Source organism: Salvia hispanica, chromosome 3, assembly GCF_023119035.1.
Source record: "Salvia hispanica cultivar TCC Black 2014 chromosome 3, UniMelb_Shisp_WGS_1.0, whole genome shotgun sequence".
NCBI lineage: Eukaryota > Viridiplantae > Streptophyta > Magnoliopsida > Lamiales > Lamiaceae > Salvia > Salvia hispanica.
Window position 1 is genome coordinate 36423050 of NC_062967.1, and position 17854 is coordinate 36440903.

At 38.9% G+C, this 17854-nt stretch overlaps 4 protein-coding genes across 4 annotated transcripts; 1 reads left to right on the forward strand and 3 right to left on the reverse strand.

Annotated features, from left to right (window-relative positions):
• Positions 1-5975: 5975 nt before the first annotated feature.
• LOC125211869 (heat stress transcription factor C-1b-like) lies at positions 5976-7648 on the reverse strand. Its single transcript, XM_048111815.1, has 2 exons — positions 7279-7648; positions 5976-6843 (listed from the first exon to the last, which is right to left on the reverse strand). The coding sequence occupies exons 1-2, from the start codon at positions 7492-7494 to the stop codon at positions 6097-6099; spliced, it is 963 nt and encodes a 320-aa protein (XP_047967772.1). The 5' UTR covers positions 7495-7648; the 3' UTR covers positions 5976-6096.
• A 2162-nt stretch (positions 7649-9810) lies between these two features.
• On the forward strand, positions 9811-12299 carry LOC125209888 (dihydrolipoyllysine-residue acetyltransferase component 4 of pyruvate dehydrogenase complex, chloroplastic-like). Its single transcript, XM_048109461.1, is given in 7 exon segments — positions 9811-10026; positions 10028-10724; positions 11005-11196; positions 11296-11383; positions 11465-11535; positions 11611-11694; positions 12049-12299. Coding segments are annotated over 7 exon segments (1323 nt in total). The 5' UTR covers positions 9811-9940; the 3' UTR covers positions 12154-12299.
• Positions 12300-12373: 74 nt separating this feature from the next.
• LOC125209889 (ACD11 homolog protein-like) lies at positions 12374-14023 on the reverse strand. The gene is made up of 5 exons (XM_048109462.1): positions 13892-14023; positions 13549-13804; positions 12934-13106; positions 12712-12857; positions 12374-12639 (listed from the first exon to the last, which is right to left on the reverse strand). The coding sequence occupies exons 1-5, from the start codon at positions 13945-13947 to the stop codon at positions 12533-12535; spliced, it is 738 nt and encodes a 245-aa protein (XP_047965419.1). The 5' UTR covers positions 13948-14023; the 3' UTR covers positions 12374-12532.
• Positions 14024-14180: 157 nt separating this feature from the next.
• Positions 14181-17125, reverse strand: LOC125215323 (protein NRT1/ PTR FAMILY 3.1-like). The gene is made up of 4 exons (XM_048116710.1): positions 16974-17125; positions 16675-16892; positions 15691-16256; positions 14181-15121 (listed from the first exon to the last, which is right to left on the reverse strand). The coding sequence occupies exons 1-4, from the start codon at positions 17047-17049 to the stop codon at positions 14233-14235; spliced, it is 1749 nt and encodes a 582-aa protein (XP_047972667.1). The 5' UTR covers positions 17050-17125; the 3' UTR covers positions 14181-14232.
• Between the last annotated feature and the right edge of the window lie 729 nt (positions 17126-17854).

Below are 17854 nucleotides of genomic sequence, written 5' to 3' on the forward strand. Positions count from 1 at the left end.
GGATCATAATGTAAATATACCGAAATGAAGTGACTAGTGACAAATAAAGGCGTAGAATCCTATAGAGGGATTGTATAAAGAGACGAGTATAAATAAATAATAGTACAAGAAATAAAAATAAAAATAAAAAATAAAAGTAAAATATTAAAGGGTTTCGAATAAAGGCAAAATAGCTGTCGTAAGTCAAAAGGATACAACCAGATGACAGCTAAGCTGCCGGCCCACCATATTCTCAAGAGGCGGGAAAATTATTTCTTTCTAAATTCCTCATTTTCGCTTCAAATTATTCGATTCAAGTTACATAATTTGAATTTAAAATTTCTATTTGATATATATTGTTGAGATTAACTTCAAAAATCATAAGTTATGACTAATATATTTTTGGCAAAACATATTCTTAGATCCTTATATTTTAGTCAAAATGTTAATTAGATCTTTGTATAATTTTTTCATTTTAAAAGATCCTTATACTTTTCACAATATTTTTATCAGGTCCTTGTACGATTTTTCGTTTTAGTAGATCCTTATACTTTTATCATAATTTTCATTAGATCCTTGTACGATCTTTTATTTTAGAAAACTTTTTTACATTTATCATGGATAATAATCTAAATTTAATTAAATTTAATGAACTTTTTAATATTCCATTATTTAACTTAGCATAGTCTATAAAGATAATATCATCTTGTTATCCAATAATCTCAATAAGTTGTAGAGAATAATAAAAAGATTAACCGTGATGATTGAAGATTAAAATCAATTTTTTTTTTAAAATAACTATCCGAATTTTCAATTAATTATTTATATTTATATTGAAAGATACATTTCCCTAAATATTTATAATCACAAGATAAGTTAAATAATAAAATTAAAAGGTTCATTAAATTTAATTAATTAAATATAAATTATTATCTAAGATAAAAGTAAAAAAAATCTAAAAATAAAAAATTGTATAAGGACCTAATAAAATTTATAATCAAAGTATAAGGACCTATTAAAACGAAAAAAATTGTACGAGGATATTCATAATTTGAACAAATGAATAAAAGCATACAAAATTATTGAATCATATACCGGTTTTAAAAGTTACAATGTCTAAGATATTATACATATGAAAAATTAGAATATTTGAAAATTTTCTATTCATTTCAAATTATGCTATTTGTTCCTTTGAATTCTCGGATAAACATCGGATAGCAACACAGAATTTGAATTTTTTGAACGTTCATTAAACAAGAATTCGATCATAAATTTGAATATCTGAATATACATCCCCACTACTTTCTCTATTCAATTCCAGAAGTTCACTTTTCTTTTTTAGTTTGGCCAACTTAAAATAGGAAAGAGGGGACGTGGAGGGGTCCATATCAAGGGTATTGTTCCTCACACCCATTATTTTATTCATCAAATAAAATAAAACAAAAATAAATTTATAAAATAACAAGGTGTGAGGAATAGTACCCCTGCGGTACACCCCTCCAGAGGAGAGAATCTCAGCCCCTCAAGATGTTCATTTTTTATTTGAAAATAAATCGTTGAATCCTTCCAACTCATTAATATATTCAACTACTATTCCCTCTATCACAGTTTTAAAGTCACATTTTGTCATTTAAGTCCGTCTCAGTTTAAGAGTCACATTTAGAATCTATCATATTTGGACATAAAATTTAACCTCATTATTCATCAAATTTACACTCAAATATCATCATTTTCATAAAAATAAAAAATAAAATTATAAACATACAAAAAGTCAAAAGGACCCTACTTTGCACTACCTCACTTTAATTATTATGCACTCTAACAACCACTACCTCATTTCATTTATTATACACTCCATCAATTTTCTTAAAATTGATGCCATAACTAAATCTTAATCTCAAATTGGGACGGAAGGATTATATCTTTTCTTTAATTACTCAACTTATCAACTTCTTCTAAAATCTATAATATGAGCACATCTGGAATAGGATGGAGAAATAGCTACTAAACCTGTGGCTAAGTTTTGGTGGAGCGGATATGATGTGGCGTGGTTGCCTACATGTCACGTGGCCACGTCTTAATTTTAAACTGTTAATAATAGGTAGTGGTTATCCATTAAAAATTTTGCTAGTGTTATTTTATTCATGTCTTTGGTGGGATGGAAGTTCCTTGCCAAAATATTTCTATGCTCCAACATTTGTCAACCTAGTTTAAGTAGTACTTATGCCGTTTTTGCCCTTTGATGTTTATAAATTACAATGATTGGGTGAATAATGTCTTATGTGGTTGTGATACTTTTATATAATTGAAAAGATAGGTTGGAGAACATACGTATTCATCTATTTGAAAAACACTGATATATTAGTAGTATTGGTATAAAATGATAGATTTTTCTTTTTAATTTATCCTAACTAAAATGATTATTTCTTTTTTTAGAAATTTTATCTCTCCAACTAATACACCTAATCATTTTTTCTCACTACCATTAAATATTTATCTTTTTTTCTCTCTCTATTTTAATACTTACACCTATTTTTTCTTTTTCTAATTAAATATTTTAATTGATAACTTCTAAAATCCTGGGTCGGTCAAGCAATATGTCATTCTAGCCGGGACTGACAGTAAATTATATTGAACACCAACTTGGACCAACATTGACTACGAAATTAATGTAGCTTGTGCAAGTTGTCTATTGATATTTTTGGAAACTTCCAAATGCAATTCGAAAATAAAATAAAATAATACAAACCGAAGATTAAATGGAAGGGGACATCATCATTTGTCTTTACATGCAAAATTTTGAATTATAATTAAATCGAAGAAATATATTTACGAATAATGATGTTTATTTTAATATGGGGTTTTCGTTATTTTTTTTTAATAATATATATCAAAATCTTGATATTTAATTGGAAGGAAATTGTTGATTTGTGTTTGGGAATTGGGATGAATAAATGGTGGGGTTGGGTTGAAATGAATGGGACGTGAAGACCATGTGACAAGTTGGAATGGTCCACATGAATCAACTCAACATGTCGATCATAATTAGGAATTTTATGTACTGATTCTTGTGTTAGATTGTCTGATTGCATCACGAGTTTAGTTTTATAATTTCATGCCAAGTTGGTATGGTCCACTAAAATCAACTCACCATTTTTCGAGTCTTACTATAATTAGGAGTTTTCTACTCGAAATTTGCGTTAAATTGTCTGCTTGCATGACAAGTCTGGTAATCGAAATTCATACTCTACGATTTATTTTAATGCCGGATTATCGCCGAGCGATCGCCGGCCACTGTGGCGACGCTCGGCGATAATCGGCGATAATTAAAATTTTTTTTTTTTTTTTTTGAACCCAACGGCTATTTTACATTCCACCCCTATAAATATTTCCTCCACTTCCTCCATTCATCACCCACAATCTTCATTCTCTCCATTTTCAATCTCTTCTCCCAATCTTCAATTTTCATCAAAATTATGAGCTTTTGGAAGAAAAGTTCCCGATCGGGTAAGGATAAGGGTAAGGGGAAAGAGTCGAGTTCACAAATTCCCAACACGGATGAAGCAAACGAGCAATGGATGCACTCGTTGTTGGCGATGGGTTCTCCTCCCGGCCAACTTCCATACGGGGGTCCGTCTCCTTTGCAGACTCCTCCGGCGCGGAGACTTTCTCCGTACTTCAACTCGCCGGCAGAATGCCCTTTCCAATGACGATGTGTATCGGCCCCAGCTCGACACCCCCGGATCAACCCCAGCGACCAAGACCTCAGTGCCGCGACACCGAGCGCGGAGGACTTCGAGGTGGAAGAAACGCCCACCGAGCCGCCTTCTAGGAGCGGGAGGGGGAAGGCGCCGGCGTCGTCGGCCGCGACTGATACGGGTTCCGATGAGAGGCCGAAGCGGGTAAGGACTACTTACACTCGCAAGAGTCCGAGCCGATAGCCGATCGGCTGGGCGGACACGTCACAGACGCGGAGCGCAAAGAACTACCGCACCGAGATCATATTCTCGGGGAGCGGATTGCTGCGAAGCACATGGAGCCACAAGACCGCCTCAATGAAGGACCATGGCAGCGAGGCGATCCGTCGGCATTGGGAGCGCCTCATGAGGGACTCGCGGGCACTTCAACGGTATTTATTCTAACTTGATGACTCACATGACGAGTGGCCAGAACGAGCACATGGTCCGAGATGAGGCCATCCGGATGTATAGTAGCCAGTACTTGTCGACGAAGGGCTTCAAGTATTGGAACATCTACGATAAGCTGAAGGATCTCCCCAAATTCCGGACGGAATGCACGACGCGCCGCACGGGAAATCGGTGCGCTCGCGACTTAGCGTTTCGGAGAGCGAGGGGAGCGCGGCCCACATCGACTTGAGTGGGGATGGTCCGCACGAGCGCCCGGAGGGAGTGAAGAAGGCGAAGGGGAGGCGGAAGGGGAAGGGCGCAACGTCGGAAGTCGCGTCGGAATCCGTCATCGACTTAGAAAAAGCCACTTATTCGAGCAATGTCGCCAATCTGACCCAGATGTACACGCTGTACTTCACCGGCGGCGGGACCCCTGAAGAAAAGGCGGCCCTCTGGGAAATGCATCCAACACCTGCAGAGTACGCTGGGGCTCGATCCCGACGCCCCTCCGGCCCCTCCGTCTTAGATTTTTTTTTTTTTAAATCTTTGTTTATTTGCGTTTTTTATTTGTAGTTTTTTTTTTTTTTTCTCGTTGTATTATATTTTCCAATGATTAATACAACGATGAATTGTTCATTATTAGTCTATTTATTAAATACATTTGTAGGGAAAATTAAATAATATAAAAAATAATGATGTAAAAATGAAATGTTGAGTTAGGGAGAAATAAGGGAGAAATAAGGGAGAAACCAATGTAGACTTGTCTGATTGCATCACGAGTTTAGTTTTATAATTTCATGCCAAGTTGGTATGGTCCACTAAAATCAACTCACCATTTTTCGAGTCTTACTATAATTAGGAGTTTTCTACTCGAAATTTGCGTTAAATTGTCTGCTTGCATGACAAGTCTGGTAATCGAAATTCATACTCTACGATTTATTATTAATGATAAAATTTGATGAAATAATAGAAAAAAGTTAACCTCGTTAAAAATACTTACAAACATTAAATGGTTAAATTTGTGGATGCTCAACAAAAGTGAAAATAGAATTATTGATTACAGATAAAGTGACTTCTACTCCATCTGTACGTGAAAAATGAGTCTCATTTTTTTCTGATACAGGTTTTAAGAAATGTGAATAGAAGAAAGTTAATGGAATAAAGGTCTCATTTGTATATATTAGTTGTAAATGATACGTGAGTGAAATGAATTAGTGGATAGTGAGACCTCTTTACCATTTATAATGAACCGGGACTCTTATTCATGGACGAGCCAAAATAGAAAAACGGGACTCCTATTCACAGACAGATGGAGTATTAATTATTACTCTCTGTCTCAACATATATATCTCATTTTGCCATTTGAACTATTTCACCACTACTTATCTCATTTCAAGTTTATTATACAGGATATACAAGATAAGTAAATCATATTGTATTAACTCATTCTACTCACATCTCATTACTTTTCTAACATTTTCTACAATATATATGTTGTTTTAAAGTACTCCTAGTATTTAGAAAATTATAAATATACTATTAATTTGGATCTAAATTTAAATCCATCTTACATATATTTTGTGCTACATACTTACTCCCTCCGTCCACGAATAAGAGTCATGTTTTTCCATTTTGGTCCGTCCACGAATAAGAGTCTTGGTTCATAATTACCATAAATGGTAAAGAGACCTCACATTCCACTAACTCATTCTACTCACATATCATTTAAAACTTCACTTTATTCCACTAACTTTATTCCACCCACTTTTCTTAACATTTCTTAAAATCCGTGCCATTTAGAAATGAGACTCTTAATCGTGGACGGAGGGAATACTTGAGCGTGAGTTAGATCTAAATTGCTATGTGAGATGAGCTAATTTGACCCAATCTACTACATATATATATATATAGTACTACTCCATTTTAAAACTACACAGAATGCATCAACACACTACACTCTTATGCCTGCTTTTAATTGGAAGAAAAGGAGCTAAAATCTTCCATCAAGAAGTGAGAAGGGATATGGTGCTGGGGTCTGTCTATCCATCTCAAGATCATCAAAATAACTCCAACTAACCCCATCACCACCGTTCATTGGTGGGGCAAACACCCCACCCCCGCCTCCGCATGCACCAACGCCACCGGAAGAGCCATCAGTTGATGAGCTAGAAAGATTTCCATAACCATGATATTCCTGCCTGATCACAGACACACCAAACCTATCATCCTCGGATTTCTCCTCTTCACTCTTGGCTGATGAACTAGGCAATGCCACACCCGAAGAACAAGAGCTCGATGAAGACTCCATAATCCTACCCTTCTTGCTGCTGATGTCATACGCTAATTGCCTCGCATTTCCTCTACTGAGCATCATTGCAGGCAGACTTTGAGGATCTTCAACAACTTTGCTCAAGAAAGTCATCATCTGCTTGGGCCTCCTCTCCGTTGCCTGCAGCCTCCTGCTCATGCTTGCGAGCTCTTCCTCTAGACACTCTTGCTCGCGCCTTAGCTTCCCAATCTCCATTACCAATTCATCACCACCAGGTACACCACCACCACCACCACCACCATCATCATCATCATCACATTCTTCCTCTTCTTCGTGTTTGCTCACGAATGAAGTGCAGCCTCTGTTCACGTGCTTCTTCCTCACAATCTTGCTCAAGAGCTGCGTCTGGCCGCGCAAAAACCATTCGTTTGCAAACTCCCATCTGTCCGGATCAACCTTTCTGAAACCCTAATCCAGATCAAACAACAAACAAAATAACAAATTACACCACAAATGTTAAATCTAAGAAAAAACAGTATCATAGCCTCTGCAACAACAATTTTTTATTTTCTTATAAGCAGCAAACTCCAGTATTCGCCAAATATCAAATGAACAAATCCAATCACATCTCAGTAACAAAATCCCCAATGAAAAACGCCATTATCACGCATATTTTTCCTTGAAAACACACGCAATCACTTCTGCAATTACACACCGGATGGAATAATCGTCTGCGAGTTTTTCAATTAGGTCAATATCTGAGTCACAAATCATAAAACTCAAATTGCAGAGAAATTATCACCAAACTACACTTCATCTCCGCAAATTAACACAAATCACATTCAATTCAAAGCTGACCGATCTCCGATCACCGAAAATCACAGCTAAAACAGAGCTACTCACATAGGTATTGAGCTGGCGCACGAAGCTGGAGAAGTTGTTGTGCTTGAAATAAAGCGGCAAAATCCTCTGCGAAAAATCCAAAGGCTCCAGCACGATGAAGCTGTTGTTAGCCCCGCCCCATGCGACGATCCGATTCGTGGCCGGATCGCTGAGGATTTGGTAGGTTTTCATCACAAACGGTGCTATCATGACGCCGTCGCTCTGCATTTCATGCATAATTAAACTGCGAATTCAGTTCTTCAAAATCTGAAGCTCGGCTGAACTATATTTATAGTACAAAAGTCGCTAGTGGCAACGCGACTGTGTGAGAGAGAGAGAGTGTGCAGTAATAAGGCAGAGTCTATGTTCAAAGCGTATGGCGATATGAATTGAATCTAAAAAGAATAAATTTATTTTTGTTCTAAATAAAAAAAGTGATAAGTGCAAATATGGGGAAAAGGTTTTATGGGACTACGTGTCCAAGGTATGGTGTCACGTGTCGAATGCCAAGTGGAGGATGCCAAAAGAGGTAAGATGGTACAGCTAAGCGAATCGTGTTCGGGACTGGCTGCTCTAAATATACTTTTTATTTTATTTTTATTTTAAAGACATAATGGATTATATTTCTGGAATATACTTATTTTATATTTTAGTAATATATATTCTACCATTGAATTTTAAATTACAATTTCACTTCTTTTTAATTGCTTTATAACAAAATTTTTATGCCAAAAGCGATTCGGAAATGTTGCATAAGCATGTTAACGGTAGGGGCCCAAACTACCATTAAATTTGTTGAGTCTATTCAGTGCTAACGGCGCACAAACGTGAGCAATATAAAAAGCTATGCGTGGGAAACATGTTTTTTTACTAATATTATATGAAATATTTTCATATTTATTAGATCAATGAGTTATTTTCTATTATAGAACTACTAAAAAAGTAAAAAAAAAATTACTGAAAAAAGCAGCAAATTAACTACTTGTATAACTTCAAAATCGAATTTACTAATATTATTTATAAATAAAATATAAATGAATAAATCTAAAAGAAATAGGGAACCAAATACTATAATGTTCTAGGAATGAATCAAACTCAATACCTCGCGGTGAAGAGGCAGAAATCTGAACAACTCTCTAGCATTTCATATACTCAATTTTTCATACATATATTATACATAGGCGTGGTACTTATTCAAATGGTTGAGGGGCGTAAGGGCCCCCCGACCCCACTGTGCCTCCGCCTCTGCATATGTGTATTGATTTTGTTGACGTGGATTTATGTTTGTGTCCCCTCAATACTCAAAAAGTCTTAAGCAATGCATGATATCAACCCGTGGCTCCTGCACGACAACCACACCCCCGCCGCCATCGTCTTCCGCTTATTATGTGGCCTGCCGAGAGAAGATGGATGAAGATTTTTCTATTAGTTTTCTTCTTTGTTTCGTTTATTGTCATTCGGTTCATGACTCTAGTGACCTAGTGTCCTAGTCATTATTTGCATCATCCAAGCTTCACATTGGTTGGAAAACTTCTTTCCGGACAGTTAGGAAGAAATAGAACTTAACTATGGGTGTTTGCATATGATTAACTTGGATCACAATCCTCATCAAAATTAGAAAAATAATTATATTTCCAGTGGTTGTAAACTTTAATATCGGTATGTTTAATATACTGGTCATGCTATTTTTAAATAAGTATATAGGTTGTATTTTATTTGGTCGATGAAAACAATTTTCGATTGTGTGGACTTCTAAATTGTGCATTTGAATTAAGTTTGATTACTCATAAAAGCCCATTAAATTTCATAGAAGGGTCTCCATGTATCATTAGTTATTACGACCTTCAACCCAAAAATGCGGCCCATAACCCTTACATGAGTAATGTTAATTCATTGGACATTAAATACTTTTATAAACCATTTTTGGATAATAAATGGCGGGAAACACGCAAAAGAAAACTTAATGAATATAAGAAATACTTAATCTTCCATAAAGAAATTAGCTATAACTATCTAGCAGGACTCTTTCTAGAGCGTGGAGACCTCCATCAAACTCATAAGCAAAGTGTGACGACAAATAATCGGAAGCAAAATTTCTTTCCCTATGCACATAATGGATGATCACATAACCAAAATTTTGAATAAAAAATGTACCTTTTTGCACAGTGGCTTGACAACTAATAGAGACATCAACGTCCCAAAATCATTGATACCCGAACTGCTACTCTCCACATCCAATTTTCTAAAACTCATTTCCTTTGCCACATGAAGACGATATAAAATGCACCAAAGTTTTACATCTACAGTGAAACATTTTCAAACATCAGTGAGAAATCCATACTTCCACCAAAAATCCAACCAACTAAAATAGACAATTGAGAAATACCAAGAGCTCTATCATCCAAACCTCCACCATCCATTTAGCCATATTAATGATCTAACAAGGTGATCAATTTTTGTAAACAAATAAAAAAAAACAAGACTTACATTTTCTTTTCTAGAAATTAAACCAATTTTGTCACCAAGAAATTGAGACACAGTAGGCACTTGGCAGTTGTGAAGTGAGGCGATCTTCTCAACCAAATTTCCCCCTCGTCTTCTCCGCCCCTTTTTCTCTACTTCATCACTCTCTCTCCCTCCCCTTTCCTACGCCGCCACCGCTAACATACGCCGCAATCGCAAAATGGCCTCCCTCTCCTTCTCCTCCTCCGTCTCCTCCTCCACCCCCTTCCTCCGCCCCTCCGCCCTCCTCCTCCGCCCCCGCCCCTCCCCCCCTCGTCCAAGCCAAGATCCGCGAGATCTTCATGCCCGCCCTCAGCTCCACCATGACCGAGGGCAAAATCGTCTCCTGGGTCAAATCCGAGGGCGACCTCCTCTCCAAGGGCGAATCCGTCGTCGTCGTCGAGTCCGACAAGGCCGACATGGACGTCGAGACCTTCTACGACGGCATACTCGCCGCAATCGTCGTCGCCGAGGGCGAGTCCGCCCCCGTCGGCGCCGCGATCGGCATTCTAGCCGAGACCGAGGCTGAAATTGAAGAAGCCAAAGCAAAAGCCGCCGCGAAATCGCCATCCTCGCCTCCTCCGCCGCCTCCTGCTGCTCCGGTAGCTGAATCTCCGGCTGCTGCTGATTCGGCGCCGGGGAAGGTGGTGGCGACTCCGTTTGCGAAGAAATTGGCCAAGCAGCATAAGGTGGATGTTGGTAAATTGGCGGGGACGGGGCCGTACGGTAGGGTTACGCCGGAGGATGTGGAGAAAGCTGCTGGAATCGCTCCTGCGCCGAAGGCGATTGTGGCAGCTCCGGCGAAAGCTGCGGTGAGTTACCCTGAGATTCCAGGGGCGAAAATTGTGCCGTTTACCACAATGCAGGCGGCGGTATCGAGGAATATGATCGAGAGCCTCTCGGTGCCGACTTTCAGAGTTGGTTATCCGGTTGCAACGGATGCGCTTGATGCTCTGTATAAGAAGGTACATTTGCTCAATTTGATCTTAATTTCCCCAATTTAATTGAATAAATTAGGTTTTACGTAATTAATAGATAATGCTTGAATTTCATGTTGAATTGATGAATTTGTCAGAGTTTTAATGATCAGTAATGTGATTTAATTGAAAATATTAGGCCTTCCGTAGTAATGTGATTTAATCGATCGATTGCGATTGTTTGCTTAAAAGGTTGGTATGAGTTGGTGTTATTTGGCAGATAGTATATAGCAGTGATATGTAATGTGAAGTATTCGATTGATAATAGGTGAAGGCGAAGGGTGTTACGATGACAGCCTTGCTAGCAAAGGCTGCAGCAATGGCACTGGTTCAGCATCCGGTGGTGAACTCATCGTGTAAAGATGGGAAAAGTTTTACATACAACAGCAGCGTAAACATCGCTGTGGCTGTAGCAATGGATGATGGGTTGATCACGCCCGTGCTTCAAGATGCTGATAAGGTGCAAATCGTGAATTCACTGCTTGATTTCTTGTTGTGTGGCAACTGTAAATGTTCAACAGTTGCAAGATCATAACTTGGTTGTCTGCTGTTGTTCTAGTTGGATTTGTATCTCTTGTCGAAGAAGTGGAAGGAGCTAGTTGAAAAGGCACGAGCGAAGCAACTTCAGCCCCAAGAATACAACTCAGGTACTCATATTGTAAGATTTGTATCAATTTCCGAGAACACTTATGGTTGCGTTGCAACTAAATTACATAATTTATATGTAGGGACTTTCACATTATCTAATCTGGGCATGTTTGGAGTCGATAGATTCGATGCTATACTTCCTCCAGGACAGGTGATGACTTAACCATAACATGATATATAATATCGTAAAATGTTAGTATGATTATTTACTAAGCTATCTGTTTAGGGAGCTATAATGGCCGTGGGAGCATCAAAGCCTACCGTTGTAGCTGACAAAGAAGGATTCTTCACCGTTAAAAACCAGATGCTGGTAACTCCACTATACTTTGTCTAAATTTATATTTCATGAATCATGAATCAGCTCCATAACACCAACTGGTTTATAAACATGTTTGGTTATCACGAGTCCGTAATTAAGGGGTACAACTTACCCTTTGATGGGTGAGTTTATATTCGAGAGAATGATAGATTAGTAGCTTTTTATGAGGTCATAGGATATCGAAAGCCTAGATGCTTAGCATTTATTAGCATATTGTTGTAGTTATGAATAAGATTCATTACTGCAAATCTAGCTTCTACATTAAGAGTCATTGTTTAATGTGGAACTATTCAATTTCCTCGGCTTGCTAGCAATATAATGACACTCGAAAAACTTCTTGTTCAGGTGAATGTTACAGCTGACCACCGAGTCATCTATGGTGCCGACTTGGCTGCATTCCTTCAAACATTCATGAAAATCATCCAGAACCCAGAAAGCTTGACAATGTAGACGGCTAACATCAAATAAGATGCAGCAGGCAGTCGAAGAGTCTAGTATTTGATTCTTTTCCTCTGATATTATAGTTTTGCAATATGAAATAATGGAATGCATTTTTGAATTGTCTATGTGAGCAGGATGATCATCATTTTTCCACATTTCTTTTTTTTTTTTAATGAAATTGGTCTGAGTTATTATTGTTTTATGATTTGGTTCCTGTAATTTAGCATAACTTGATGTTGTTATAATGGTATATAATTGCATATATATACACATACCATTTGGTCACTAGTAAATGGACATCTCAACTGTTAGTTCTATACACATAATATCTCTGATCTATAAGCAGAAATTCGCCCGTTGGAGATCCGGGCGACAAACCTCCACAGCCTCACCAATCCAAGCTGATATTTCTCACAGTGTAGAGCTTGTCAATGTATGCTATGACCGGAACCGAGGCTTTGATGAATCTTCTCATCTCCCTCTCCGCTGATTCCTCTGCTCAAAAAAACCGACGTTTTTAGCGTAAAATCACATTTTGCAGAAAAAGAACAAAGTCAGGAAACCTACGAGTTTCGTTCATTTTGACGAGCAGCTGCTCCCTTGTAGGAAGAGCATACATCCCTGCTGAAGCAGCAGTTCTTACAGCCCAAGTGTGGTAAGGTGCGCAGGTTTGTGCATAAGCCGACGTTGCGGCTTCTTTCAAACTCGGGTCACTGTGTTGGAAATACGTGACTCGATTAGCCATGAATGAATTGTTTGAAATGTGACAGAATTTGGAGCAAAACATACTCTGACTTGAGGAAATTCTGGAACAGAGTTGCAATGAGATCAATGCCTTGTCTCACTCTTCGCAACTGACGAGTAAGACTTCCTTTTGTCTTAACTTTGTCTTGTTTTATGTCATCATCTATTATTTTGCATAATGTCAAATGTGTGTTTATTGCTCCTTTAAGCCCATTCACCTGAAAAACATGGATGAATGTCACGAGAGAGAGATAAAACTTGGGTTTAATTATTGTATATGATCTGATCTTTCGATCGATTTGCAAAAATGATACTCCCTCCGTCCACAACCTATAATACCGTTTTTCCATTTTCGTTAATCCCTTTCTATTGTTGACAAGTTTTCTCCCTCTATTGCGGTGGGTTTCATTCTCGACCAATAATATTATAACCATTTTCTTTCTATCTCGTGTTCCACCTGACTAATTTTGCATTAAAACTTGCATTCATGAAACGTTGTTTCACAACTAACCCTATTGTCTTTTGCCGATGTTCTTTTCGAGTTAGTCGTGAAACAATTCCGGCTTCCGAATTCCTAAGGTGGATTACTTTCGCAACTAATTTACGAAGTCGGGCCATAAACTATGATTAACGCTATAGAATCGGATGTGGGAGAGATACCTTCGAACAATACTCGAACTCAGCAAATTTAAAGGCCGCGCCAAGGCAGCCAAAGAGAATAGAGACATGAGAGCACGCATCGCAGAAGCTCTTCAAATCGAGATCTCCGTTGAATCCGGCTGCGTTCAACGTCGCCGAGAGGTCCTCGAACGCGTCCGCCATCGCCGACAAAGGCGTTAACTTACCCCCCACAACAGTGCCAACACCATCCCCCTCACGCCCCGACATTCTTGAGCTCTTAACCAATTTTTCGCTCCTCCAAAAATTCCAAAAAAAGGAGAAAAAATAAGCCTATATGTATTAAAAAATCATGTGAAATTCAAGAAATGGATGAAAATCCTACTTTTCTTTGAATGAGCCTCCTGATCTAGAAAAAAGGGAACGTAATTTGAGGGCCATTCGAAGAAAAAGCAAACAGTTTTTTGTTATAAAAAAACGAAAACCGTTTGTGGAAGAGAAATATGGTTAATGTGAAAAATAGTGGTTAATTATTTATTTATAGTAGTAAAGAAATGTTTGAGAGGAAAACAAGCAAACTAAACAAGAAAAAGTCGTTGAATCTAAAAAAAATTAACCGCTAATTAGTTTTGCTTTTATGTAATTCAAGACACATATATTTGTATAGGCTGAAATAATCTCATAATCTAATTTTATTCAATTTTACAAATTACATTGCATCTAATACTAAGCATTTTCTACTAACTCAACTCCATTTTCTCTTTCCCTCTCTTGATCTGTTAGTTCCTTTACTTGCAATGGCTTGTATGTATACATTTTAGCACAAATGATGTAGTAAATAATATTGAAGAACTGGAGTAGTGTAATGAGCCAATACACATACTCCAATCTCCCTTTGTTGAGATTATCATCCGGCAGCCAGTTCGATCCGTCGCGGCCGGCGCTGTAACGGTGCACCACCGTGATCAGCAGCGTGCTCAAGTAGCTCCCGGCCGAGATCGAGAGCCAGAACAGTGCCGGCGCGGTGCTCCGCATGCTCTCGGGCGCCTGGTCGTAAAAAAACTCGAGGTGCCCGATCGACGTGAACGTCTCCGCCGCACCGTGGAGGCAGTACTGCGGCGCTAGCCAGAAAACCGACATCGGGATCGCGGCCGCCCCGTCGTCGGTGAGGCCGTGCGCCGCCGCGGCCCCCTTCCGCCGGACCTCGACGAAGCCGGCGGCGAGGGTGGCGAGGAGAGAGAGGCCGAAGCCGATCCCGATCCGGGCGAGGAAGGTCACGCCGCGGTCAAGGCCCGTGAGGCGGCGGGTGGCTGGGACGAAGACGCGGTCGTAGAAGACGATGGTGGTGAGCATCGACACCTGGGTGAGAACGGACATGGAGGCCGGCGGGATCGTGAATTTTGGGCTGAGGCGCCGATCCAGCGACCGGGCTTGCATGAGGGAAAAAGTGTTCTGCTGGGCGGCCGCAGTGATGGTGATGATTCCGGCCGCCCATATCGGGGCCATCCGGATTAGGGTTTTGAGTTCCTCGACGCGGTGGACGCTACTAAGCCGCCATGGATCAGGGGCCTTAGGATCGTCGTTTTCGGTCACAACCGCCGCCTTATCAAGGAACCTAACCAAATGAAACATCATTAATTTGCGTCAATTTTATCGGAATGTATCGTGTAAAATGACAAGACATACCAAATTCAATAATACAATCCATGTATATAATGATTCGAATGTATATACTCAAAGTTATGCAAAATAACTAACACACGCGACAGACATACATTCTGATACTTAATCAGTGACATATTCAAGCAGAATCGGAGACCGATAATAAAAAATGAAACATAATTTACAATATCGAGAAGAATGTAGTTTTGGCACTATAGGGAGACATGAACCTTATCTAATAACGTGATGCTAAGAAACATATCACACAAAATCTCTTATCTTTAGGTGGCGCCTAATATAAACAATACACAGACTATTATGTTGACTAGTCAAAATTCACATCATTACCCTCCCAAAATAAAAAATATTAGTAACTCAAGTATGTAATAAAATACTACACAAGCTACTTAACTTATGATTAGTTACGAATTAACCTCATTCTTTACTAAATCAAACCATTCACACCCAAAAGTGAGATTTACAAAAAAAAAAAATCAATCATATGCGAGAAAGAAAACTCACTTCATATTTTTGGTGTGGACGAGTTTGCCCCCAACCGAAATAGCCGCATCAAGCGTCTCATTCTCATACAACGCCCTCGTATCGGAAGAGAAAGACACCTTTCTCTTCCGATACGCGGCGACGCAGACCTGCAGCAGCCTCGTGAAGGGGCTGCCTGCAGGGTCTAGCTTCCGGTACATTGGGTACCCCGCCACAAAGGCGACGACCGAGACGGCCATGAAGAAGGTGGGGACGCCGAGTCCCCACCCCCAGCCGACGTTATCCTGGATGTAGACGATGACGGTGTTCGCCACAAGGATGGAGGCGCCCATGCAGAAGTAGTACCAGTTGAAGAACTTCCACGTCGTCACCTTCTGCCGCGGGTCGCTCTCGTCGAACTGGTCCGCCCCGAACGACACGATGCAGGGGCGGTACCCGCCTGACCCGAGCGCCGAGAGGAGGAGCGACGCGTAGAGGAAGGCGAGCTGGCCGGAGTCCGCCTCCTCGCATCGCACGCCGGGCCCGGGCTTGCATGACGGCGGCCTTAGGCTCGGGAGGATAGCGGAGACGGTCAAACTTATCATTCCCTATATACAGTGAGAATGATATAAATAATTGCGAACAAATCTAAACTTAAATGGACAGACTTTAGTTTTTTTTTTTTTTAATGTGTTACATTTATCTATTTAGTATATTTAGGCAAATTAATTTGGTTAAATTTGTTTCGTATCATCAACTCTCATTGCTTTTTCAGAAAAATATATTCCACCTACCTTTTACTTAAAATGATTAAACTTTCATTTTGCCAAAAAGTTCAATTTATTTCTTTATTTGCATAATCCGGGGACGAGACGCTAAGTCAACTCGCCAGCTTTCTTTATTGGCAAATTGACTGAACGTTTCGTCGCCAAACTGTACCAAATAACACGTAAATTAAATCAAAGTTTTAGCAAAATAGGTGAAAGTTAAGGACAAAAAAAACAAGAATTAAATAAGAAACTCAACTAATTGTAGAAGGAGTGAGGCGATTGCAATGGTCCAAAACCTCCCGGCGAATGCGTCGGCGATGAAAGCCCCGAGAAGCGGCGTGAGGGCTCCGGTGCCACCGAAGTTTGTAAGCGTGTTGGCGGCCTTGGTCATGGGAAGGTGGAGCTGCCCGGTTAAGTAGCTTATCATGTTTGTGCTAAATCCTACCACAGCCAATTTCTCACCTACTTCATTTCCTGCAAAATCACATTATAATCATTATTAATTAGGTTTAATACTTCTATAATTTAATGCTAATTTAGATGAGAAGTACTCACCAAAGATGAAGGGCATTGTGATCAAGCCACCTTGCTTCCTTTTGATGGTGGAATCTTTCTTTTTTATCGTGGCCATGTTTCTTGATTTTTGTTATGGACCAAATGGAGTTGAAGATAGGCATTTTATAGTAAGGTTGTGATAAGTGAGCTGTCACTTTCAACAATGTAAGTGATCAAACAACCCTACAAAAAAATGCAGCAGGAAAATATGTGGTTTTTAGGAAAGATGGATTTTAAAGACTCCCATGTAGATAACTCGGTTTATCTTACTACATATATATATATATGATATCTATGACCATATTTTATTTCCCTTAGTAGTGGATGTAATTATAGTGGATGAACTGAAAAGTTTACGGTCTGAGAATGACTTGAAATTGACACAGAACATGCGTAACAAGCTAAGGAACAATGATGTTTGATGGAATTTGGCCATTGGAGGTCGTTTTAGGTGCGAAATCATATTTTTATTGTTTTTATAAAATTTTGTTTTATTTTTCCTTTTAAGTTATTTAAGCTTTCTAAACCTCATCTATACATATATAAAAGACGAGTTTTGCCCTTAATTGCAAATATTTATAAGTTTTGGATTGTTTAATAAAATTTAGATATTTTGGTTGACCAATCAAAAAATTAATTCAATTTATAAATATAGCTGTTACAAATTTAATCACCATTTGTAAAAATTATTTGAGTCAATTCATCTATTTATATTTTGGCCGTTACAAATATTTGGCTTGGAAGTCTTCTTCATAAAGGTATATAAATTTTTGGCCGTTATAAATTTTTAATAATTGTAATTTAATCTCAATATTTCAATAATAAGCATTACATATAGATCAACCATGGAATTGGGGTTACATGAATTAGAAGATTTGTAA

Coding starts and splice junctions, on each gene's coding strand:
- LOC125211869 (XM_048111815.1), bottom strand. CDS start 7,494: ATGCATGAAATGCAGAGCGACGGCGTCATGATAGCACCGTTTGTGATG. Junction 6,844..7,278: donor TGCGCCAGCTCAATACCTAT/GTGAGTAGCTCT, acceptor GATCTGGATTAG/GGTTTCAGAAAGGTTGATCC.
- LOC125209889 (XM_048109462.1), bottom strand. CDS start 13,947: ATGGCCCTCAAATTACGTTCCCTTTTTTCTAGATCAGGAGGCTCATTC. Junction 13,805..13,891: donor GGAGGCTCATTCAAAGAAAA/GTAGGATTTTCA, acceptor GAATTTTTGGAG/GAGCGAAAAATTGGTTAAGA. Junction 13,107..13,548: donor AGTTCGAGTATTGTTCGAAG/GTATCTCTCCCA, acceptor CATGTTTTTCAG/GTGAATGGGCTTAAAGGAGC.
- LOC125215323 (XM_048116710.1), bottom strand. CDS start 17,049: ATGGCCACGATAAAAAAGAAAGATTCCACCATCAAAAGGAAGCAAGGT. Junction 16,257..16,674: donor CCTCACTCCTTCTACAATTA/GTTGAGTTTCTT, acceptor CACTGTATATAG/GGAATGATAAGTTTGACCGT. Junction 15,122..15,690: donor GTCCACACCAAAAATATGAA/GTGAGTTTTCTT, acceptor TCATTTGGTTAG/GTTCCTTGATAAGGCGGCGG.